General features: G+C 48.7%; 1 protein-coding gene across 3 annotated transcripts in view; it reads right to left on the minus strand.

Moving 5' to 3' along the window:
- The window catches only part of TICRR (TOPBP1 interacting checkpoint and replication regulator), a 162,649-nt gene that overhangs the window by 56,928 nt on the left and 86,082 nt on the right, over positions 1–19,639 (minus strand). For all 3 annotated transcript variants that reach the window (XM_077263474.1, XM_077263473.1, XM_077263472.1), the window contains exons 16-19: positions 14,548–14,638; positions 7,694–7,755; positions 7,263–7,397; positions 7,046–7,176 (exon numbers count right to left, since the gene is read on the minus strand). In XM_077263474.1, the coding sequence (XP_077119589.1) occupies positions 7,046–7,176; positions 7,263–7,397; positions 7,694–7,755; positions 14,548–14,638 (419 nt within the window). The remainder of the gene's footprint in view (positions 1–7,045; positions 7,177–7,262; positions 7,398–7,693; positions 7,756–14,547; positions 14,639–19,639) is intronic.

Genomic DNA, 19,639 nt, shown 5'->3' on the forward strand with positions numbered 1-19,639 from the left:
TTTACATTTCATTCTTATTTTTACACTTTGTCTCACTATGGGACAATCATTTTCTGCAGGATGATCGCTTCTATAGCATGCATAACTGCATGCCATAGAAGCTGTCAGCTCTGCAGCTTCTGTACACTGACGCAGAGACTTCCTCAGGTGTGGAGACCCGGATGTCTCCATGGCAGTGATCAGGACCCCACAGCATGTCGCGGTGTCTCTGATCCAAAGGCAGAGGGACTGTCATGTTTGATCGCAGTGTTCCAGGGATTAAAGTGACGGGAGCGGTCCGTGATCCTGGCAATTCGTGCCTGATGTCAGCTGTGAGAATCAGCTGACACCCGGCCGAGATCAGCCGTGCTCCCCCCCGCGAGCGAGGCTGATTGCCTGTGACGTACTATCCCGTCCATGGGCAAACGGGCCCAGGGCACATGGACAGGTTAGTACATCTGATGTCAGAAAGGGGTTAAGTACAGAATTGACAACATTTTTTGCTTCAATTTTATTTCCCCAATTTCCTTCTCTAAAACCTAGGTGCGTCTTATGGTCCGGTGCGTCTTATGGTCTGAAAAAAAATACAGTAGTTCACTCTGCTTGCAATGTCAATATATGAGTTTAACTTTTTGCATTAAAACACAGAAATAAATTAACTTTTTGATATTCTAATTTTGTGAGAAGCACTTGTACGTAGCTAAACTATCTTGAAGAAGCTTGAGACTGTAGCTGGAAGTTGGGCATTCCTAGACTCAATCTTCTGCTCCATGCAAACACACGCTAAGGTGAGCAGGAGTCCACAAAGCTAAAAGATCAACGTCCCGGTACCTGATCGCTGACTTTGTCAAGGTAAATGGTCTAGCTGTACAAGCGTGAGAGGATACTGACTGAACAATACAGCCTGCACTCTCTGCTGTTAACTGGGTGAAACAGTGCATAATTACACCCTGAAGAGCCTGGTGCTAGCAGGCAAGGTACAGTTTGTTGGGGAGGAGGCAATATTCAATTAATAACATAATTAGTGTCAGCTCCCAGGTGGAAGCAGACTATGCCACGGTTACTGTGTTCCCCAATAAGACGAATGAGAAAACAGGATTTTCGGTTGCTTACCGTAAAATCTGTTTCTCGGAGCCTTCATTGGGGGACACAGGAACCATGGGTGTATGCTGCTGCCACTAGGAGGCTGACACTATGCAAATAAAAAAGCTAGCTCCTCCTCTGCAGTGTACACCCTACCGACAGAAAGTAGGATATTCAGTTAGTGAGAAAGCAGTAGGAGAAGCAACGTGTAAACGAGAAAGAATAATATTATAATAATAATAATCTTCATTTATACAGCGCCAACAAACTTAAGCAGCGCTTTACAGTCTAAAAGTTTCAAACACTCAGAGCGTTCAAAGAACACAAACGTTAACTGTATAACACAATAAACAGAGCTGTTCAACTTGGGAGGGTGCTGTGTCCCCCAATAAAGGCTCCGAGAAACAGATTTTACGGTAAGCAACCAAAAATCCTGTTTTCTCTATCGCCTCTCATTGGGGGACACAGGAAACATGGGACGTCCCAAAGCAGTCCCTGGGGTGGGAACAGCAGAAAAAAAACTCCATTCAGGTCGGAGGAATCACCACTGCCGCCTGCAAGATCCTTCCGCCTAGGCTGGTAACTGTCGAAGCGCAGGTATGGAGTTTATATCCCTTTGGAAAAGAGTGAACGGAACACCAGGTTGCCGCCTAGCAAAGTTGTAGGGCGGATGTCCTATGGTGTACTGCCCAGGAGGCGCCCATTGCCCGGGGCAGAGTGAGTCTTAATACCAGGAGGAATCACTCTGTTCTTGACCCGGTGAGCCTCCAGAATGGCAGGTCTGATCCAGAGAACAGTCGTAACCTTGGAGGCCGGCAGGCCTCTTGGCGTATCGTCTGGAATGACAAAAAGACAGTCAGTCTTCCTAAAGAAGGCGGTCCTAGACAAATAGATCCTCACCGCCAAGACCAGGTCTAGCCTGTTCAGCGAACGCCCCAGAGCAGGACAAAGGTGGGAAGGACGATCTAATTGAAGAAAAAGGAGGACACCGTCCTGAGAAGAAAAGGCGGCGAAGGCCGTAAAACTACCTTATCCTGGTGAAGAACCAAGAAATGGGGAGACAGGAGAGAGCCACCAACTCCGAGGCGCGCCTAATGGAGGTGATGGTCACCAGAAACGCCACCTTGCGGGACAGGACAGTGAGGCCTCATGGGGAGGTTCAAGGGGGGAACCCCACTGAGCCTCCAGAACAAGACCGAGGTCCCAGGGCTCCGCGGGAGTCTGGTACGGGAGAGCCGCATGCGCCACTCCTTGAAGAAAAGTAATGATCTGAGAACGGGACGTATGTAAATCTTTGTACCGTGATAGCCAGTAGCTAAGGACCTCTGAAAGGGACTTCAGAAAAAGGATGGAAAAGGTTGCTATCTGACCTTTCAGAGAACTAAGGGCAAGACCAGCATCAAGTTCTGCCTAGAGAAAACAGCCAAAATGGAAGGTTTCAACAACAAAGCTGTTAACTTGAGCCACCAAGAACTCTGCGGCAGATGGGTCCCTGGTACAGAAGATCCGACCAGACTGGGGGCCTCCAGTGGGAGTCCACGAGACGATGGACGATCTCAGCGAACCAGAACCTTCTGGGCCAATGTGGTGCGGTCAGAATGACCGGCACCCCCTCCGCATTGATCTTCAACAGCCAGGGAAGAACAAATTGCGACCCAGGAATGGTCAAAGTATCGGTATCCACAACAAGAGGATCACGGACTTGGAAACAAACGGTGGAACTTTCCTACGGAAACGGGCCGCCAGGAGATCCGTGTCCGGAGTTCCTCATCAAAGGAAAAATTGAAGGAAGACCTCCTGAAGCAGGAACCCCTGTCCTGCCGCAAGGCCGTCGCGGCAGAGAAAACACTGCGGCCTAGTAATCAACGCCAAAGATATGCACTGCAGATAGTGCAGAAACCGTCGCCTCTGCCCAGAGGAGGATATTGGATACCTCCGCCATTGCCAAGAGACTGATTCCCTCCCTGGCGATTGACATAAGCCACAGCTGAGGCATTGGACGTCTGGATTCTGACTGGCAGACCTCTGAGAAGCCTTTCCCAGAGACTCAGGGATAGAAGAAAGGCCCCTATCTCAAGGGTATCGATCGGCGGAGAGGACTCTTGCTCTGACCAACGCCCCCTTCAATGACAGATGGTGAGAAACGCACCCCAGCGGGAAGGCTGGTAACCGTCGTCACCACCTGCCTTGGGAGGACCGGACCTGGGGAATGAGAGGGGATGACAGCCACCAGTTGAGAGGCTATTAGAATCCGTCGAATTGGAGGATCCAGAGACAGTACAGACGTGTCCCACTGAGGAATGGGCTGCTGAATTGGTCTCAAGTGGAACAGCGCAAAAGAGAACGCTTACGGAGCTGTCACCATGCATCACAGGAACGTCGTAGCTGAACGGAAGGAAGGCAGCCGAGGACCCTGCAGAGAGCGAACTCCGTATGGAGAATTGCCCGCTTCTCAAGAAGAAAAAAAAACCCCGGCGGTGTCGAACAACATGCCTAAGAGGACGAGACGCTGACTCGGAACAAGACAAGACTTTGTTCTGTTGGCCAGCCACCAGAAACAGGACCGGGAGTCGAGGATGATGGTCAGACTCTTCTGGGCCTGAGACTTGATGAGGATGACTTCAAGGTATTGAATGAGCACTAGGCCCCTGATCCTAAAGGAAAATCAGGACATGGAGCAAGGCATCTAGGATATCCATGGAGCACAGGAATTCCTGTGGATCCATGGAAGCCAGGACTGAACAGAGGAACTTCATCCTGAAATGCCGCAGGCGGAGCCTTCTGTTCACTAACTTCAGAGACAAAAATGGGCCGAACAGCGCCGCTCTTCTTCGGCACTACAAGCAGGTTTGAATAGAAACCTGTGAAGCGTACCTGCTCTGGAACGGAAACAATAACCTCCGAACAAAGAAAGAAGGCAATGGACGCAAAGAAACCTGAGATCAGAGGAGGATTTTTAGAGGTCGGGAGCAATTCCGGGACGCGAAGCGAACCGTATCTTGTATCCGGAGGATACCACCTCCTTGATCTAAGCGTCCTCCACCGAAGCCAGCCAAACATCCCTCAAAAAAAACAGGAGATACCCGCCCAAACTGGAAGAAACGCTGGGCCGTTGGCACGAGTTATGCCGAGGAAGATCTGCCAGGTCTAGGCCTGGTGGACCAACCATGGGAGTTGCGGGAACGCCGGGAAGGGATAGGCGTAACGGAAGCCTTTTCTCTAGCCAGACGAGATCGCAGTCTGTGTTAGCTAGAGGAATCTTCCGACGCCACAAAACAGCGAATTAATCATTTGTTCCAGCATGTAGAGAGACAGGCCCCCTGGAAGGGGAGGCCGGTAAGCGACTTCTTGAAGACAAGTCCGCCTGCTGCGTCAGATGGCCACCATATTGCTGGACACGTGCACAAGCCGCGCATCTAGGGAGGCAGATACCAAATATTTCCCTGCATAGGAAATTTGGTCCGTCAGGTCAGCTAGCTCCCCCGGAGGGGCTCCAGCCAGGGTGCTCTTACAAGGCTGTTTGGTCCATCTATCTATGGTCCCTGAGGCCCAGGTAGAGGCAATGACCGAAGCACAAAGTAGAAGCAGCCGTTTCAAAGGCTAATTTATCCAGCGGATCTATAATTGTATCCTTTGAACCTATGCCAAGTTGGCAGACAGTCTGGGAGCTGAATTGCCGAGGAATCAGTCCAGTTAGCGATGAGCTCAGGAGAGAAGGAATATAGGATGCCGAGACGCTTCCCTGTCTGAAAGCATCTGGTATGGCTCGCATTTCCCCTGGTAAGTACCACTACAAATTCAGTGTGTGGGGCAAAGACCTTGGAAGGTGGTTTGACCGTCTAAACGAAAACCGCCTATTCTGCGGGTTCCGTAGAGGTATCCATGATGCTTAGGGTCTGGTTGATCGCATCTGAAACTTCCTCTGCAAACTTGACCAAGGAAGTCCGTTTCTCTCTCTCTCTAGAGAGAGAGAGAGAGAGAGAGAGAGAGAGAGAGAGAGAGAGAGAGAGAGGAGGGTCAGGAAGAGGGATCTCACTGGTCCAGACCAGAGAGCAAGATGGAGCGGGAAAGAAAGTTGTCAGACGTCCATGGGGCTGATGGTGGACGTCCTGGTCTCCTCCAACCGACAGGCTCTGGAGGGCGAGTGGGTGGGGAATGGAGCTGGGACCGAACCTCTAAGCACGCTTGTGTGCTAGGATCATGGTCCTGCTGTCGGATCAATGAGGATACGGGGTGGCGGTACATGCCGTACTCATAGTCCATAATGTGGGACTACAGGTGTGACTGTTCACCTGTATCCCTTCTTGTGGCCTGAGATGAACAAGGCTAGTCGGAAAATCCTGTGACCCACTAGCCATCGCGGTCAGTCACGGACACCAAGGGCGTGACATCCTGGTGAGGTCTGCCCCAGACTGAGACAGAAGGAAAGCCCACCCAGGGATAATCAAGGGTCTCGGTCTCACCCTTGGTAGGGACTCCTGGACAGGGAGTTGCTGCAGCTGACAAGAGGAAGCAGGAGGACGGGAATGCTCTCCTTATAGGATTAGGCCTGGGAGCAGACCCACTAAATGATGCCTGAAGGTTAGGGGAACAGGAGAGGGGAGTAATAGACTGCATAGCAGAGTTACTCACAGTAATACTAGAGTCCTGTAGACTGCTCCCGGCTGTAGCTGCGACCGGCATCATGGCACAGGTCCAGGGCACCAGCGATGAGACGGCAACCTAAGGGGGATGCAGGGGACCCCGCACGGAGAAAGCGTGTGCTGGCCGATGGTAACCGTTGAAAGGGCGCTGGAACGTGCGCCCTGCTGCGATATAGCGGCAAGCAGCGGCATAGAAGTCATGTGCCCGGGAGCACCAAGATGGCGCCGGTGGGCGGGGAGTAAAGAGATTGTCGGGCGGGAGAAAGTCCGCCCGAAAAAAAAAAAAACGGAAGTGGAGGAGCGCGGTACCGGAAGTAGGCCCCGGCAGAAGCCGGGACCTAAATTAGAGGACGGTGCCGCCGGAAAAGAGACTGCGGCTCCGGAGCAGTGCGCCGCAGAGCAGCGCGGAAGCCTGCCAGGGCCGCCAGAGGGAACGCAATTGCCAGGGTCGCCGCCAGATATAGGAGGAGACGCCGCCTTGCAGCGCCGAAGCCCGTAGGAAGTAAGTAGCGCGGCAGCCTGCCAAGGCCGCCGCGCAGGCACTGCATTGCAGCCGCAGGGGGAAGTGGTGCCCCTGTAAGAGGTGACATTGCGGCCGAACAGAGCGGCCTCAGGGATGAAGGGGATAGGAAGAGGGAAGCGCGGCAGCCTTTACCGCGCGAGATAAGCTAGACTAGGGGCCCCTAGGATCCCTATTAAAATTATTTCAGCGCCGCCATAGAGGGTCGTGCAGCGCGCCTGTAGGAACTTCTACTCCCCCACACTGTGAGGGTGGGCAGGGAAGGATCTGGGGGATATAGGGAAATACTCACCTAAACATCCCACGTCGTCCGCTACTAACCTGAGGGGAATGAGACGTCCACGGAGCTGTGATGGACGTCCTCGTCTCCTCCAACCGAAAGGCTCTGGTGGGCGAGTGGGGTGGGGGACGGAGCCAGGACCGGACTTCTAAGCACGCTTGTGTGCTAGGCTCTTGGTCCTGGAGAGGGATCTATGAGGATACGGGGTGGCAGTACACGCCGTACTCATAGTTCGCATTGTGGGACTACAGGTGTGACTGTTCACCCTGTATCCCTCCGGAAAATCTGAAAAGAAACGACGCACATTAAGGTAGATAAGGGTCTAGTGAAAGCCCCGTTGTCCACCTCCTACTGACACTAAACGAAACTGAATATCCTACTTCCTGTCGGTAGGGTGTACACTGCAGAGGAGAAGCTAGCTTTTTTATTTGCATAGTGTCAGCCTCCTAGTGGCAGCAGCATACACCCATGGTTCCTGTGTCCCCCAATGAGAGGCGATAGAGAAACTGTATTTTTTTTTAGAATTAAAAAAAACACTACCTCATTGGTACTAGGAACGGTTTCAGCCAACAGTTTTCTTCTTGCTCGACGTGTTGGCAGACTAGTGAGCCCATAAACTTCTCCAAACAGCAAACGTTTAGGGGTTTTAGCCTCCGGCTGAGTTGCATTGCCTACAAATAAAATGTTGCATCCATAGACTTAGTGCATTTCATCAAACGCACACACCATACAACCAAAAATTGTCCACCATTCTGACCTCCAATGTGCGTTTGCTGGGTGGCAGAGTGGACCCTCTCCAGATTACGGGATATTAGCTGTGATGAGTAGAAAGAAGAGTTTCTCCTTGTTATTGTCAGCTGCTTAATACGCGGGCTTCTCCGTACTTCAAGCTCTAAAGACATTAAGTCAACAATTAGCAAAGTCTATACAGATTTTATTCCTTTTGTTTAGAATTCTCATTAGTTTCTCATCTACCATTTTAAAAAATGAACACTGCACACAAGTCACAAATTGAAAACTATATAAAACATATCTGCTACCGGAGTTCACTAGTTTAAAAAATCAATAGCTTTAGATATTACAGCTCCAGATCCGCCCTGAAAGCACATTAGTAATGGCTAGTCTTATTGCATGTAATAGCTCACACCAGTACTGTGGTACTGAGGATGGTCGCAGAACAACACTTACCTCCTAAATCCTTTTGCGGAGATTCTTCAACAATACTAACATTTGATGGAGATTCACGGCATCTGAAAATATAAGGACAAGCTTCAAAAAACTTGGGGTCAAAAAAGAGGGATTTTTGTGTACTCACCGTAAAATCCTTTTCTCCGAGCCAATCATTGGGGGACACAGACCGTGGGTGTTATGCTGCTTGCCACTAGGACGACACTAAGTGATACAAAGAAAGTTAGCTCCTCCCCTGCAGTATACACCCTCCTGCTGGCCCTCAGCTAACCAGTTCGGTGCAAAAAGCAGTAGGAGATCAGTAACATATTAGCTTACAGCATGTCATTATTATATATGAGAGTATAGCATATCGGATTATAAAAACAAGCATAAGCCAATACCAGGGTGGGAGCTGTGTCCCCCAATGATTGGCTCGGAGAAAAGGATTTTACGGTGAGTACACAAAAATCCCTCTTTCTCCTTCGCCTCATTGGGGGACACAGACCGTGGGACGTACCAAAGCAGTCCCTGGGTGGGGACAACGTCAGATCAGGCCCTGTGTAACTGCTACTTACAAGTGCGCCACCGCGGCCTGCAGAGTCCGCCTGCCCAGAGTCACATCTGTGGAAGTCTGGGAATTATAATGCTTCAAGAATGCATGCGGACTGGACGAATCCGCAAGCTTACAGGCGTGTCTTGTCGACGCCTGGTGCCTAGAACCCACGATAGGCTGTCATCTAACACGGAAGGACTCCTGGATGGTGAAAGGAATACACCAGGCTAAATGACCGATGAAGACGGCCAAACCCTTCCTGTAAACGTCAGGAAGCCTTCCTCTTGCCGTTAGGAAACCCAAGATACAGTGTCCAACCTTCGGAAGGACGCCGTCCTCAAGACGTACCTACTCAAAGCACTCGCTTCGTTCGGAATATGGGGAACTCATTCCATTTTGTGGACTGGTGCCAAAAGAGATGAGGGAAGAACTATGCCCTCATGACAGTAGTAATACAATACCACCTTGGTAACTAGGGACGGGGAAGACCTGAGGACAACCTTGCCTTGAAGGAAGTAAGGGAAAAAAGTCTGAAAAGACCCGTTAGCACCGAAGACTCGTCAGGATGAGGATATCGCCGAGAAAAAAGGGGGGGACCTTCCTTAATAGAATAGATCCCAATGATCTAACGGTATGCAATAGGGAAAAACTACATGTGAAAACATCCTGCGAGGTGGTCCCTACTTGCAGTTTTGTTGCAGAAAGACAGAAAGCTATCAGCTCCGCAAGCGAACTGACGTGGTCAGTGCGGATTTCCGAGGATCACTGGGGCCCTTTCTGCTTCTGAAAAGCTTTCGGAAGTGGAAACTGGTACCACGGAATAACCAGAGCATGCAGTGCGATGGCTCTTGGATCTCGAGGCCGAACAACAAACTCGAGTACACAGGCGGTCAGGACGCCATCCGAACTACAACTGTAGAGCTCCAGTGAAGGCGGGTCTGATGGAAGACTTCCGGGTGAAGTTGCCACTCACTTGAGGTGAAACCCTGACGGCTAAATATGTTCGCAGCCCAGAATTCTACTCCTGGGATATGTACTGCCAAGATCACCGAGTGATAGATCTCGGCCCATGTGAGGTACCTTGGCCATGGTGCTTGAACGTGGGTACTCGCTAGATGATTGACGTATGACACAGCCGTGGGTTGTCCAATTGAAATCGGATGGGTTGACCCGCCATAAGGTAGTGGACCTACTATAGGACTACCTTTGAGATCTCCAGAGCAATGATCGGGAGAAGAGGACTGGCATTGGAAGTTACTAGTAACCATGGAACTGGGAGAAAAAACCCTGGATGAAGAAGGAGCTCAGAGACTATCGTCTGAAAGGCTGCTTGACTTGCTGAAAACTAACGGAGCGAAGGAAACTGCTTCCATTGTCGTCTCCGTTTTTTTTTAACCCTCCCAGCAAATCGAATGAAATGAGGGGATGAGTGAGCAAGAGCGCGAGCTCCCTGTTGAAAAACCATGACCTTGTCTGGAGGGAAAAAAGTACCGGATCATCCTCAAAAAGGATATCTGCTGGGCTGGAAATGAGAAGTTGTCTAAGTCTAGCCACCAGCCCAGGTGAGAGGGTATCACAAGTGATATAGACGACTTAGCGTAGTCCTGCAAGGGCGGGTAAACAGTCGGCCAAACAGGGCAGGACGGCCACGCCTCTAGGTGCAAGATGACAGCCGCCATGACCCCTGCGAACACTCTGGGTGCGGTAGCAAGGCCGAAGGACAAGGTCGTGACTTAAATGCTGTTCACAAATGGAAAAGCATAGGAATTTTTGAAGAGGTTAGGCATCCCGATGTCGATGGATGCCAGAAACTGCACCTTTTTTGTTGGAAGTAATGGCTGAGCGGAGGAACTCCATTCGAAGAACCACCTTGTGAAAAAATTGTTAGAAGTTTGAGGTCCGGGATCGGTCCTACTTCTCGTTCCCCTTTTAGGAACCAAGATCCCTTAGATCTAGACTGTCCTGGACAACCCTTTCACTGTTGGTCGGGGCTGTAGGAACGTACGATCCTTCGTTAGTCTCCCGCTCAAAAATTTGATTGACCAGCTGAACTGTCTTCAGGAAAGGGGTACTGGTGTGAATCAAAGTAGTTAAGGTCTCCAGGCAGGAGATCGTTGCTCTAGCAATCCATGCGGCGGCTAGGGAGGGTAGAGGGCTGGACCCGTAGCCGCAAAACGGAACAAACCAGATTTGCTATTTGACAGATCGTGGCATTTTTAATTGAGGACATATCGGGCAGGGATACTGGTAGGTAAACCACAGGAGATTGTACCCGGTTAATCTGCCGAGTGGAAGAATGCGCCGCTGCTTCCAGCAGGTCATTGCAGAGTTAAAAATTAGGAGCCTCGATCCACCATCCTCTTAACAGGGAAGTGGAGAGGGAACATTCGCCTTCTTGCATCTTCTGTTAAATAGTGGTGATGCAGAGGGGGGTGCTCAGACGCCCGAAAAAGGGTGCCTCTGTACATCCACAGAGTTCAGGTCTCCGGGTGGACAGGACAGGTTGTCTGGCGTTAGGCCTGGATGCAGAAAAGGATACCTGGAAGCGACCTTCATGTGCCCGTCTGTTGATGGTGTGGGGAGACCGGCGCCCTTTAAAGTGCCTGTCACCCTTAAAAATCAGACCAGGCATAGCGTCCCACGTAGAGGCTTCTATCCAGTGAATCGCATATCCGGACTGGATGGCAAAAGCTCTACGAGGGAGTTTAGACTGAGGGAACTAGTTACACTGGGATAAACTTCAGCGGAAGAGGGCTCCTCATTTATGACCAGTTTCGGATTGGTCATGTGCCTTTAAGACCAGGGAATACTGGTCGTGTGCCTTTAAGACCAGGAAATACTGGTCCCGTGCCTTTAAGACCAGGAAATACTGGTCCCGTGCCTTTAAGACCCCGGAATTCTGGTCACGCACCTTTAAGACCAGGGAATTCTGGTCACGCTCCTTTAAAAACAGGGAATACTGGTCACGCGCCTTTAAGACCAGGGAATACTGGTCACACGCCTTTAAGACCAGGGAATACTGGTCATGTACCCTTAAGACCAGGGAATACTGGTCACGTGCCTTTAAGACCAGGGAATACTGGTCACGTGCCTTTAAGACCAGAGAATACTGGTCACGTGCCTTTAAGACCAGGAATACTGGTCATGCGGGTGTAGGTAAAATCTCGCAGCGAGCGAGAAGCGCCAATTTAGGGGGCGGAGCCACAGGCACGACGTGGGCGGAGCCTCGAGACTTCCATGAATAGGCCCAAGCCGGGGCGGAAATTTCTGCAGCCGGCGCCAGCGTAGAAGTGAGGGGTGGTCACGCCCGTTGCTCGAGAAAATTGAGAGCTTTCGTGCCAGGCGAAAAACGCCAGGAAAAAAGGCAGAGCCGCCTTAAGGCGCCACAGTGTGCTTCTGGGGTGCGGCCTACACATCGGCCGAAGCCGGGAGCTAAATTTTGTAGCCGGCTGGAGCGTTACCTCAAGGAGGTGGGCCACAGGGAAGCCTGAGACTGTCTGTGAATATCCCACTGCAGAAGCCCATCGCTGCCAGGATCTACTCACCAACGGTGCGCGTCCCGGCATGGAGCCGCCGCGGATGTCGGGTATTGCAGCATGGATGGGCGTTACCTCAGGTGCAGAGAGAGGGGATAAACCTCAATCCATCATCCCTTTTGTTAGGGTGGTGGAGAGGAACCGTCCGCCTCCTTGTGCCATCCGGAGAGGGGCTTCTGTACATCCACGAAGTTCAGCCCATCGGGACCGTGGAGGCACCTTCGCCCCTGAAGGGGATTTCAACTGCGGCCTAGTCCGGCTGAAAAAGCCGGGGACTAAATTTATGGAGCCTGCCGGTGGAGCGCGTCGGCGGGCCGCGCGCCGAATGATTGCCGCTGGCGTACCGGCCAGTGGCACTCCCAGGACCGCATCTTCCACGCAGGCAGCGTGAGGAAGAATGGCCCCCGAGAACTGCAGGGTGCCTCTCGTCCCAGACGAGAAGCGCCGATATAGGGGGCGGGGTTACGGCCATGGGAGGGATCTGCCCACTGCGGCCTACTCCAGCTGAAAAAGCCGGGGACTAAATTTCCGGCCTGCCTGGCGATGCGCGGCGGCCGCAACGGAGCGACGCTAACCGCCTCAGTTCCCCGACCGCCGGCGCCTCTCCCCAGGGACTCTGCCGCAAGTACCGCCGGCGCCTGCCCCATAGAGGCCACTGCGGCCTACTCCGGCTGAAAAGCCGGGGAATAAATTTCTGGCCTGCCCGGCGGTGTGCGGCGGCGCGGCCGCAAAGCGATCCGGAGCGCAGGAGGGGAACTCCTGATGTACTCACAGTCCGGTAATGCAGGTCCCCCTGTCCCTGCGCGCTCCATCCAAACTGTCATCCTCTTCTTTAATCCCTTTTGTGCAACGCCATGTGATGTGGGCCTTGTATGTGAGGCCCCCGGAGAGGAACATTAGAGCAGGCTCCAAGTACTCGCCGTCTTGCAGGGGGAAGGGAGATCGGGACCAAAGGTGGAAGCCCGTCGCCCCAGTAAAAATTGGCGTGCTCCAGCGTCGCAGGAGAGGGACGGGGAGGTATACTCACCGTGCTCGCCTGTTGCTGGTTTGGGGGAGAGCGGGCCCTATAAAAGGGATCCGTCGCCCCCTTCACTCCGTTGAATAAAAAATAAAAATTTACAGAAAAATAAAAATTAAAATAAGAAAGTTGGGGTCTGAAAACAGACCCAAGTGCCTCCTACAGACACTAAGCAAGAACTGGTTAGCTGAGGGCCAGCAGGAGGGTGTATACTGCAGGGGAGGAGCAAACTTTCTTTGTATCACTTAGTGTCCTCCTAGTGGCAGCAGCATAACACCCACGGTCTGTGTCCCCCAATGAGGCGAAGGAGAAAAGAAATGGATATAAACTATTGTTTGTTTTTTTTTACTTTGCAGAAGGCTTTCTAGAAGAGTTTGGAGAGAGTGTGGGATTTTTCTCCCATTCATCCAGAACAGCATTTATGGGTCAAACACCGATGTTATAATTGGGGGCTTGGCTCACAAACTCTTTTATAGTTCATCACAAAGGTTTCTGAGGGGTTTGAAGTCAGGGCCCTAAGTTTGATGATGAAAAACTGGTCTGTCCGCACAAGCCCAACTATGTCTTTATGAATCTTGCTTTGTGCACTCGGAATTCAGGAATGCTGGACCTGAAAAGGGTGTTCCTTAAACTAGGGGTTATTTCCACAATTGCATTAATTTTCGCAAAGTAACAAATAAATACTCCTCATTAGCTCCAGGATAGGTAATCAGTAGCAGATCATTGGTAGTCCTTCTCCCAGCCCCTACAGTGGCAGACCTCCATTGATCTACTGTTGATGATCTATCCTGTAGAGAGGGTAATAAAATGCCTATGCCAGGACAACCCCTAAAATTTATACTGGCACAAATGAGTAAATATATGCGTGTACATTATTATAGGATCACACAGATTTTGGGAATAACCCTTTAAATTTTCTCTTTAATGGAACTAAGGCCTAAATAGCATCATTCCTCCTCCACTAAGCTTTACAGGTGGCACAATGCAGATAGCCAGGCAACATTCTACTGGCATTCACTGAACTGGGCAGCCCGTGGAAGAAGCCCATGTGATACACGCATCGGGGCAGCGTGTGCGGCATCACAGGGCAGCGGATGGGTAACAGCAACCATGATGTGTGATTCTTGTACTACTTCAGTCAGTGACACGTTTGTATACTTTAACCTTACACTAGAGATAGAGATGACAATATCTACACTGACAGTCTCAGGAGCCTCACTGGTCTACTTTATATACTATTGTCACTTTACGGGTTTGACTATTGAGCTCTAATCTTATATGCTGTACCTGTGGTGTTACACATGACTTTCTTGTTGCACCTGTTTCCCTACTTGAATAACTCATAACTTGTTATTGACAAGGATATTATTGTTATAGAAATCCCTTTTATATATTGAGCTAAATAAAAATACTTGTTTTTTTATGTGAACTTTTGATCAGGGTCATTTGGATGTTTTGGGTTGTCATGATTTACAAAAAAGAAAAACAGTAGTTTGACAATAAATGGCTTCACCCAACCACTAACCATGAGTGGAGAAAAAATGTTGGTGTTATTCACATTCTCTGAAAAAAAGCCAAGAAAGCAGACGTTCTGCTAGGGTTCTCATGTACAGCACCATGGAATCAATGGTGCTATATAAATAAATAATAATAAGTATGTAAGCTTTTGAGCACAACTGTATAAAAGAAGGAACTGGGAAAATACCTACTGATGAAAACAAGAAAGAAGGGGGTGGGAGAAAAACATGTACCACCCAACACTCACCGGCCTTTAATCTGCTTGTAAAGAAGTCTGTTGGACATTTGCTTGTGTGCAGGCGTTTCTGTCACTTTCTTTGTCAGTAGCTTATAATGATCTAGTAAATGGGAAAGCAGCAATCACACAGTTATGGAATCTGCTTATTGTTAAGGGGAGAACAACAAACAAAACTAAGCTCAATTGAAGTGGTTGTCCAGGATTTGGGAGACTTGGCCAGTTACTTCTAGAGTCAGCATCACATCTGTCCAAGAGTTCTGTTGGGTATTACTGCTCAGCTCCACTGAAATTAACGGGGCTGCTGACTTTTGGACATTTGTGGTGTGCTTGGAGAAGAAAGTGGTCATGTTTTTCCTACCTTGGACAACTCCTTTCTCTAGAGCAGTGATTTTCAACCAGTGTTCCGCGGCACACTAGTGTGCGGGACACATGGTCGGGTGTGCCGTGGGGAAAGTTCCCCAAACTATGCTTTAACCCTTTCTACCCTTTCAATTTGCGCTGCCTGGCACAAGCATCTCAGTCAGTGCAGGGCCAGGCACACATAGGGGTTAAAGACACAGCCAGCCAGCGTGACATTGTGGGCGGAGAGTTCTCCTGCTCTACTCTCCTGGCTGCAAGCAGTGCTGAACTTATCAGGCACAGGCAGATTCCCAGAGCTGCTACCGGCACCTGAGTGACTGCCATGCTATCATTATCGTTGTATGTTCTGACAGTCTACTCTGGGTGACCTGGGGCGGCTGCAGCTGAGATATATATATATATATATATATATATATATATATATATATATATATATATATATATATATATATATATATATATATATATATATATATATATATATATATATATATATATATATATATATAGTTAGGTCCATATATATTTGGACAGACACAACCTTTTTCTAATTTTGGTTATAGACATTACCACAATGAATTTTAAACAAAACAATTCAGATGCAGTTGAAGTTCAGACTTTCAGCTTTCATTTGAGGGTATCCACATTAAAATTGGATGAAGGGTTTAGGAGCTTCCGCTCCTTAACATGTGCCACCCTGTTTTTAAAGGGACCAAAAGTAATTGGACAATTGACTCCAAGGCTATTTCATGGACAGTTGTGGGCAATCCCTTCATTATGTCATTCTGAATTAAGCAGATAAAAGGCCTGGAGTTGATTTGAGGTGTGGTGCTTGCATTTGGAAGGTTTTGCTGTGAAGAAAACATGCGGTCAAAGGAGCTCTCCATGCAGGTGAAACAAGCCATCCTTAAGCTGCGAAAACAGAAAAAAACCCATCTGAAAAATTGCTACAATATTAGGAGTGGCAAAATCTACAGTTTGGTACATCCTGAGAAAGAAAGAAAGCACTGGTGAACTCATCAATGCAAAAAGACCTGGGTGCCCACGGAAGACAACAGCGGTGGATGATCGCAGAATAATCTCCATGGTGAAGAGAAACCCCTTCACAACAGCCAACCAAGTGACCAACACTCTCCCGGAGGTCGGCGTATCAATATCCAAATCTACCATAAAAAGAAGACTGCATGAAAGTAAATACAGAGGGTTCACTGCACGGTGCAAGCCACTCATAAGCATCAAGAATAAAAAAGGCTCTTCTGGACTTTGCTAAAAAACATCTAAAAAAGCCAGCACAGTTCTGGAAGAACATTCTTTGGACAGATGAAACCAAGATCAACCTCTACCAGAATGATGGAAAGAGAAAAGTATGGCGAAGGCGTGGTACAGCTCATGATCCAAAGCATACCACATCATCTGTAAAACACTGCAGAGGCAATGTGATGGCTTGGGCATGCATGGCTGCCAGTGGCACTGGGTCACTAGTGTTTATTGATGATGTGACACAGGACAGAAGCAGCCGAATGTATTCTGAGGTATTCAGAGACTTACTGTGTGCTCAGATCCAGCCAAATGCAGCCAAACTGGTTGGTTGTCGTTTCATACTACAGATGGACAATGACCCAAAACATAAAGCCAATGCAACTCAGGAGTTTATTAAAGCAAAGAAGTGGAATATTCTTGAATGGCCAAGTCAGTCACCTGATCTGAACCCAATTGAGCATGCATTTCACTTGTTATAGACTAAACTTCAGACAGAAAGGCCCATAAACAAACAGCAACTGAAAACCACTGCAGTGAAGGCCTGGCAGAGCATCAAAAAGGAGGAAACACAGCGTCTGGTGATGTCCATGAGTTCAAGACTTCAGGCAGTCATTGCCAACAAAGGATTTTCAACCAAGTACTAGAAATGAACATTTTATTTACAATTATTTAATCTGTCCAATTACTTTTGGTCCCTTTAAAAACAGGGTGGCACATATTAAGGAGCTGAAACTCCTAAACCCTTCATCCAATTTTAATGTGGATACCCTCAAATGAAAGCTGAAAGTCTGAACTTCAACTGCATCTGAATCGTTTTGTTTAAAATTTATTGTGGTAATGTCTAGAACCAAAATTAGAATAATGTTGTCTCTGTCCAAATATATATGGACCTAACTGTATATATATATATATATATACATACACTACAGCAGCCGCCCAGCCCAGGCCCCCAGCACAGCCTGTATAGATACAGTGTATATAATATATATACAGGACAGGTGCTGGGGGCCTGTTCTGGGCGGCTGTTGAAGTATATACACTGCACAGTACCTCTCCTCCTGTATATATACACAGCACAGTACCACTCCTCCTGTCCTGTATATATACACTGCACAGTACCACTCCTTCTGTCCTGTATATATACACTGCACAGTACCACTCCTTCTGTCCTGTATATATACACTGCACAGTACCACTCCTCCTGTCCTGTATATATACACTGCACAGTACCACTCCTCCTGTCCTGTATATATACACTGAACAGTACCACTCCTTCTGTCCTGTATATATACACTGCACAGTACCACTCCTCCTGTCCTGTATATATACACTGCACAGTACCACTCCTTCTGTCCTGTATATATACACTGCACAGTACCACTCCTCCTGTCCTGTATATATACACTGCACAGTACCACTCCTCCTGTCCTGTATATATACACTGCACAGTACCACTCCTCCTGTCCTGTATATATACACTGCACAGTACCTCTCCCCCTGTATATATACACCGCACAGTACCTCTCCCCTGTATATATACACCGCACAGTACCTCTCCCCTGTATATATACACCGCACAGTACCTCTCCCCCTGTATATATACACTGCACAGTACCTCTCCCCTGTATATATACACCGCACAGTACCTCTCCCCTGTATATATACACCGCACAATACCTCTCCCCCTGTATATATACACCGCACAGTACCTCTCCCCTGTATATATACACCGCACAGTACCTCTCCCCTGTATATATACACTGCACAGTACCTCTCCCCTGTATATATACACTGCACAGTACCTCTCCCCTGTATATATACACTGCACAGTACCTCTCCTCCTGTATATATACACCGCACAGTACCTCTCCCCTGTATATATACCACACAGTACCTCTCCTCCTGTATATATACACTGCACAGCACCTCTCCCCTGTATATATACACAGCACAGTACCTCTCCCCTGTATATATACACCGCACAGTACCTCTCCTCTGTATATATACACTGCACAGTACCACTCCAAGGAGTTCCCCATTCTGGCCAACAAAGCTATTTTGACATTGCTCCCATTTTCGACCACATATCTATGTGAGCTGGGCTTCTCAAGCTTGACTGCGATAAAAACTAAAAACAAGGAGAGACTGAGAACTGTTGAGGAAGAGCTTTGTGTGTGTCAATCCACCATTCCTGCCAGGATATCCCTTTTGTGTTTATCGAAACAGGCCCAGGTTTCACACTGAGTGAGTATAAATACATTTAGAATCTATATTATTAACTATATGTAGAATATGTACTGTTTTAGTGTCATTTTGTGCCATTTTGGTTGGTGGTGTGCCCCGGGATTTTTTAAGTATAAAAAGTGTGCCGCGGCTCAAAAAAGGTTGAAAATCACTGCTGTATATATACACTGCACAGTACCACTCCTCCTGTATATATACACTGCACAGTACCACTCCTCCTGCCCTGTATATATACACTGCACAGTACCACTCCTCCTGCCCTGTATATATACACTGCACAGTACCTCTCCCCTGTATATATACACTGCACAGTACCACTCCTCCTGTCCTGTATATATACACTGCACAGTACCACTCCTCCTGTACTGTATATATACACTGCACAGTACCACTCCTCCTGTCCTGTATATATACACTGCACAGTACCACTCCTCCTGTCCTGTATATATACACTGCACAGTACCACTCCTCCTGTCCTGTATATATACACTGCACAGTACCACTCCTCCTGTCCTGTATATATACACTGCACAGTACCACTCCTCCTGCCCTGTATATATACACTGCACAGTACCACTCCTCCTGCCCTGTATATATACACTGCACAGTACCACTCCTCCTGCCCTGTATATATACACTGCACAGTACCTCTCCTCCTGTCCTGTATATATACACTGCACAGTACCTCTCCCCTGTATATATACACTGCACAGTACCACTCCTCCTGTCCTGTATATATACACTGCACAGTACAACTCCTCCTGTCCTGTATATATACACTCACCGGCCACTTTATTAGGTACACCATGCTAGTAACGGGTTGGACCCCCTTTTGCCTTCAGAACTGCCTCAATTCTTCGTGGCATAGATTCAACAAGGTGCTGGAAGCATTCCTCAGAGATTTTGGTCCATATTGACATGATGGCATCACACAGTTGCCGCAGATTTGTCGGTTGCACATCCCAAAGATGCTCCATACAAGGCAGGATGGCTCCATGCTTTCATGTTGTTTACGTCAAATTCTGACCCTACCATCCGAATGTCGCAGCAGAAATCGAGACTCATCAGACCAAGCAACGTTTTTCCAATCTTCTACTGTCCAATTTCGATGAGCTTGTGCAAATTGTAGCCTCAGTTTCCTGTTCTTAGCTGAAAGGAGTGGTACCCGGTGTGGTCTTCTGCTGCTGTAGCCCATCTGCCTCAAAGTTCGACGCACTGTGCGTTCAGAGATGCTCTT

This window comes from Ranitomeya variabilis, chromosome 5 (assembly GCF_051348905.1).
Source record: "Ranitomeya variabilis isolate aRanVar5 chromosome 5, aRanVar5.hap1, whole genome shotgun sequence".
NCBI classification, from domain to species: Eukaryota; Metazoa; Chordata; class Amphibia; order Anura; family Dendrobatidae; genus Ranitomeya; species Ranitomeya variabilis.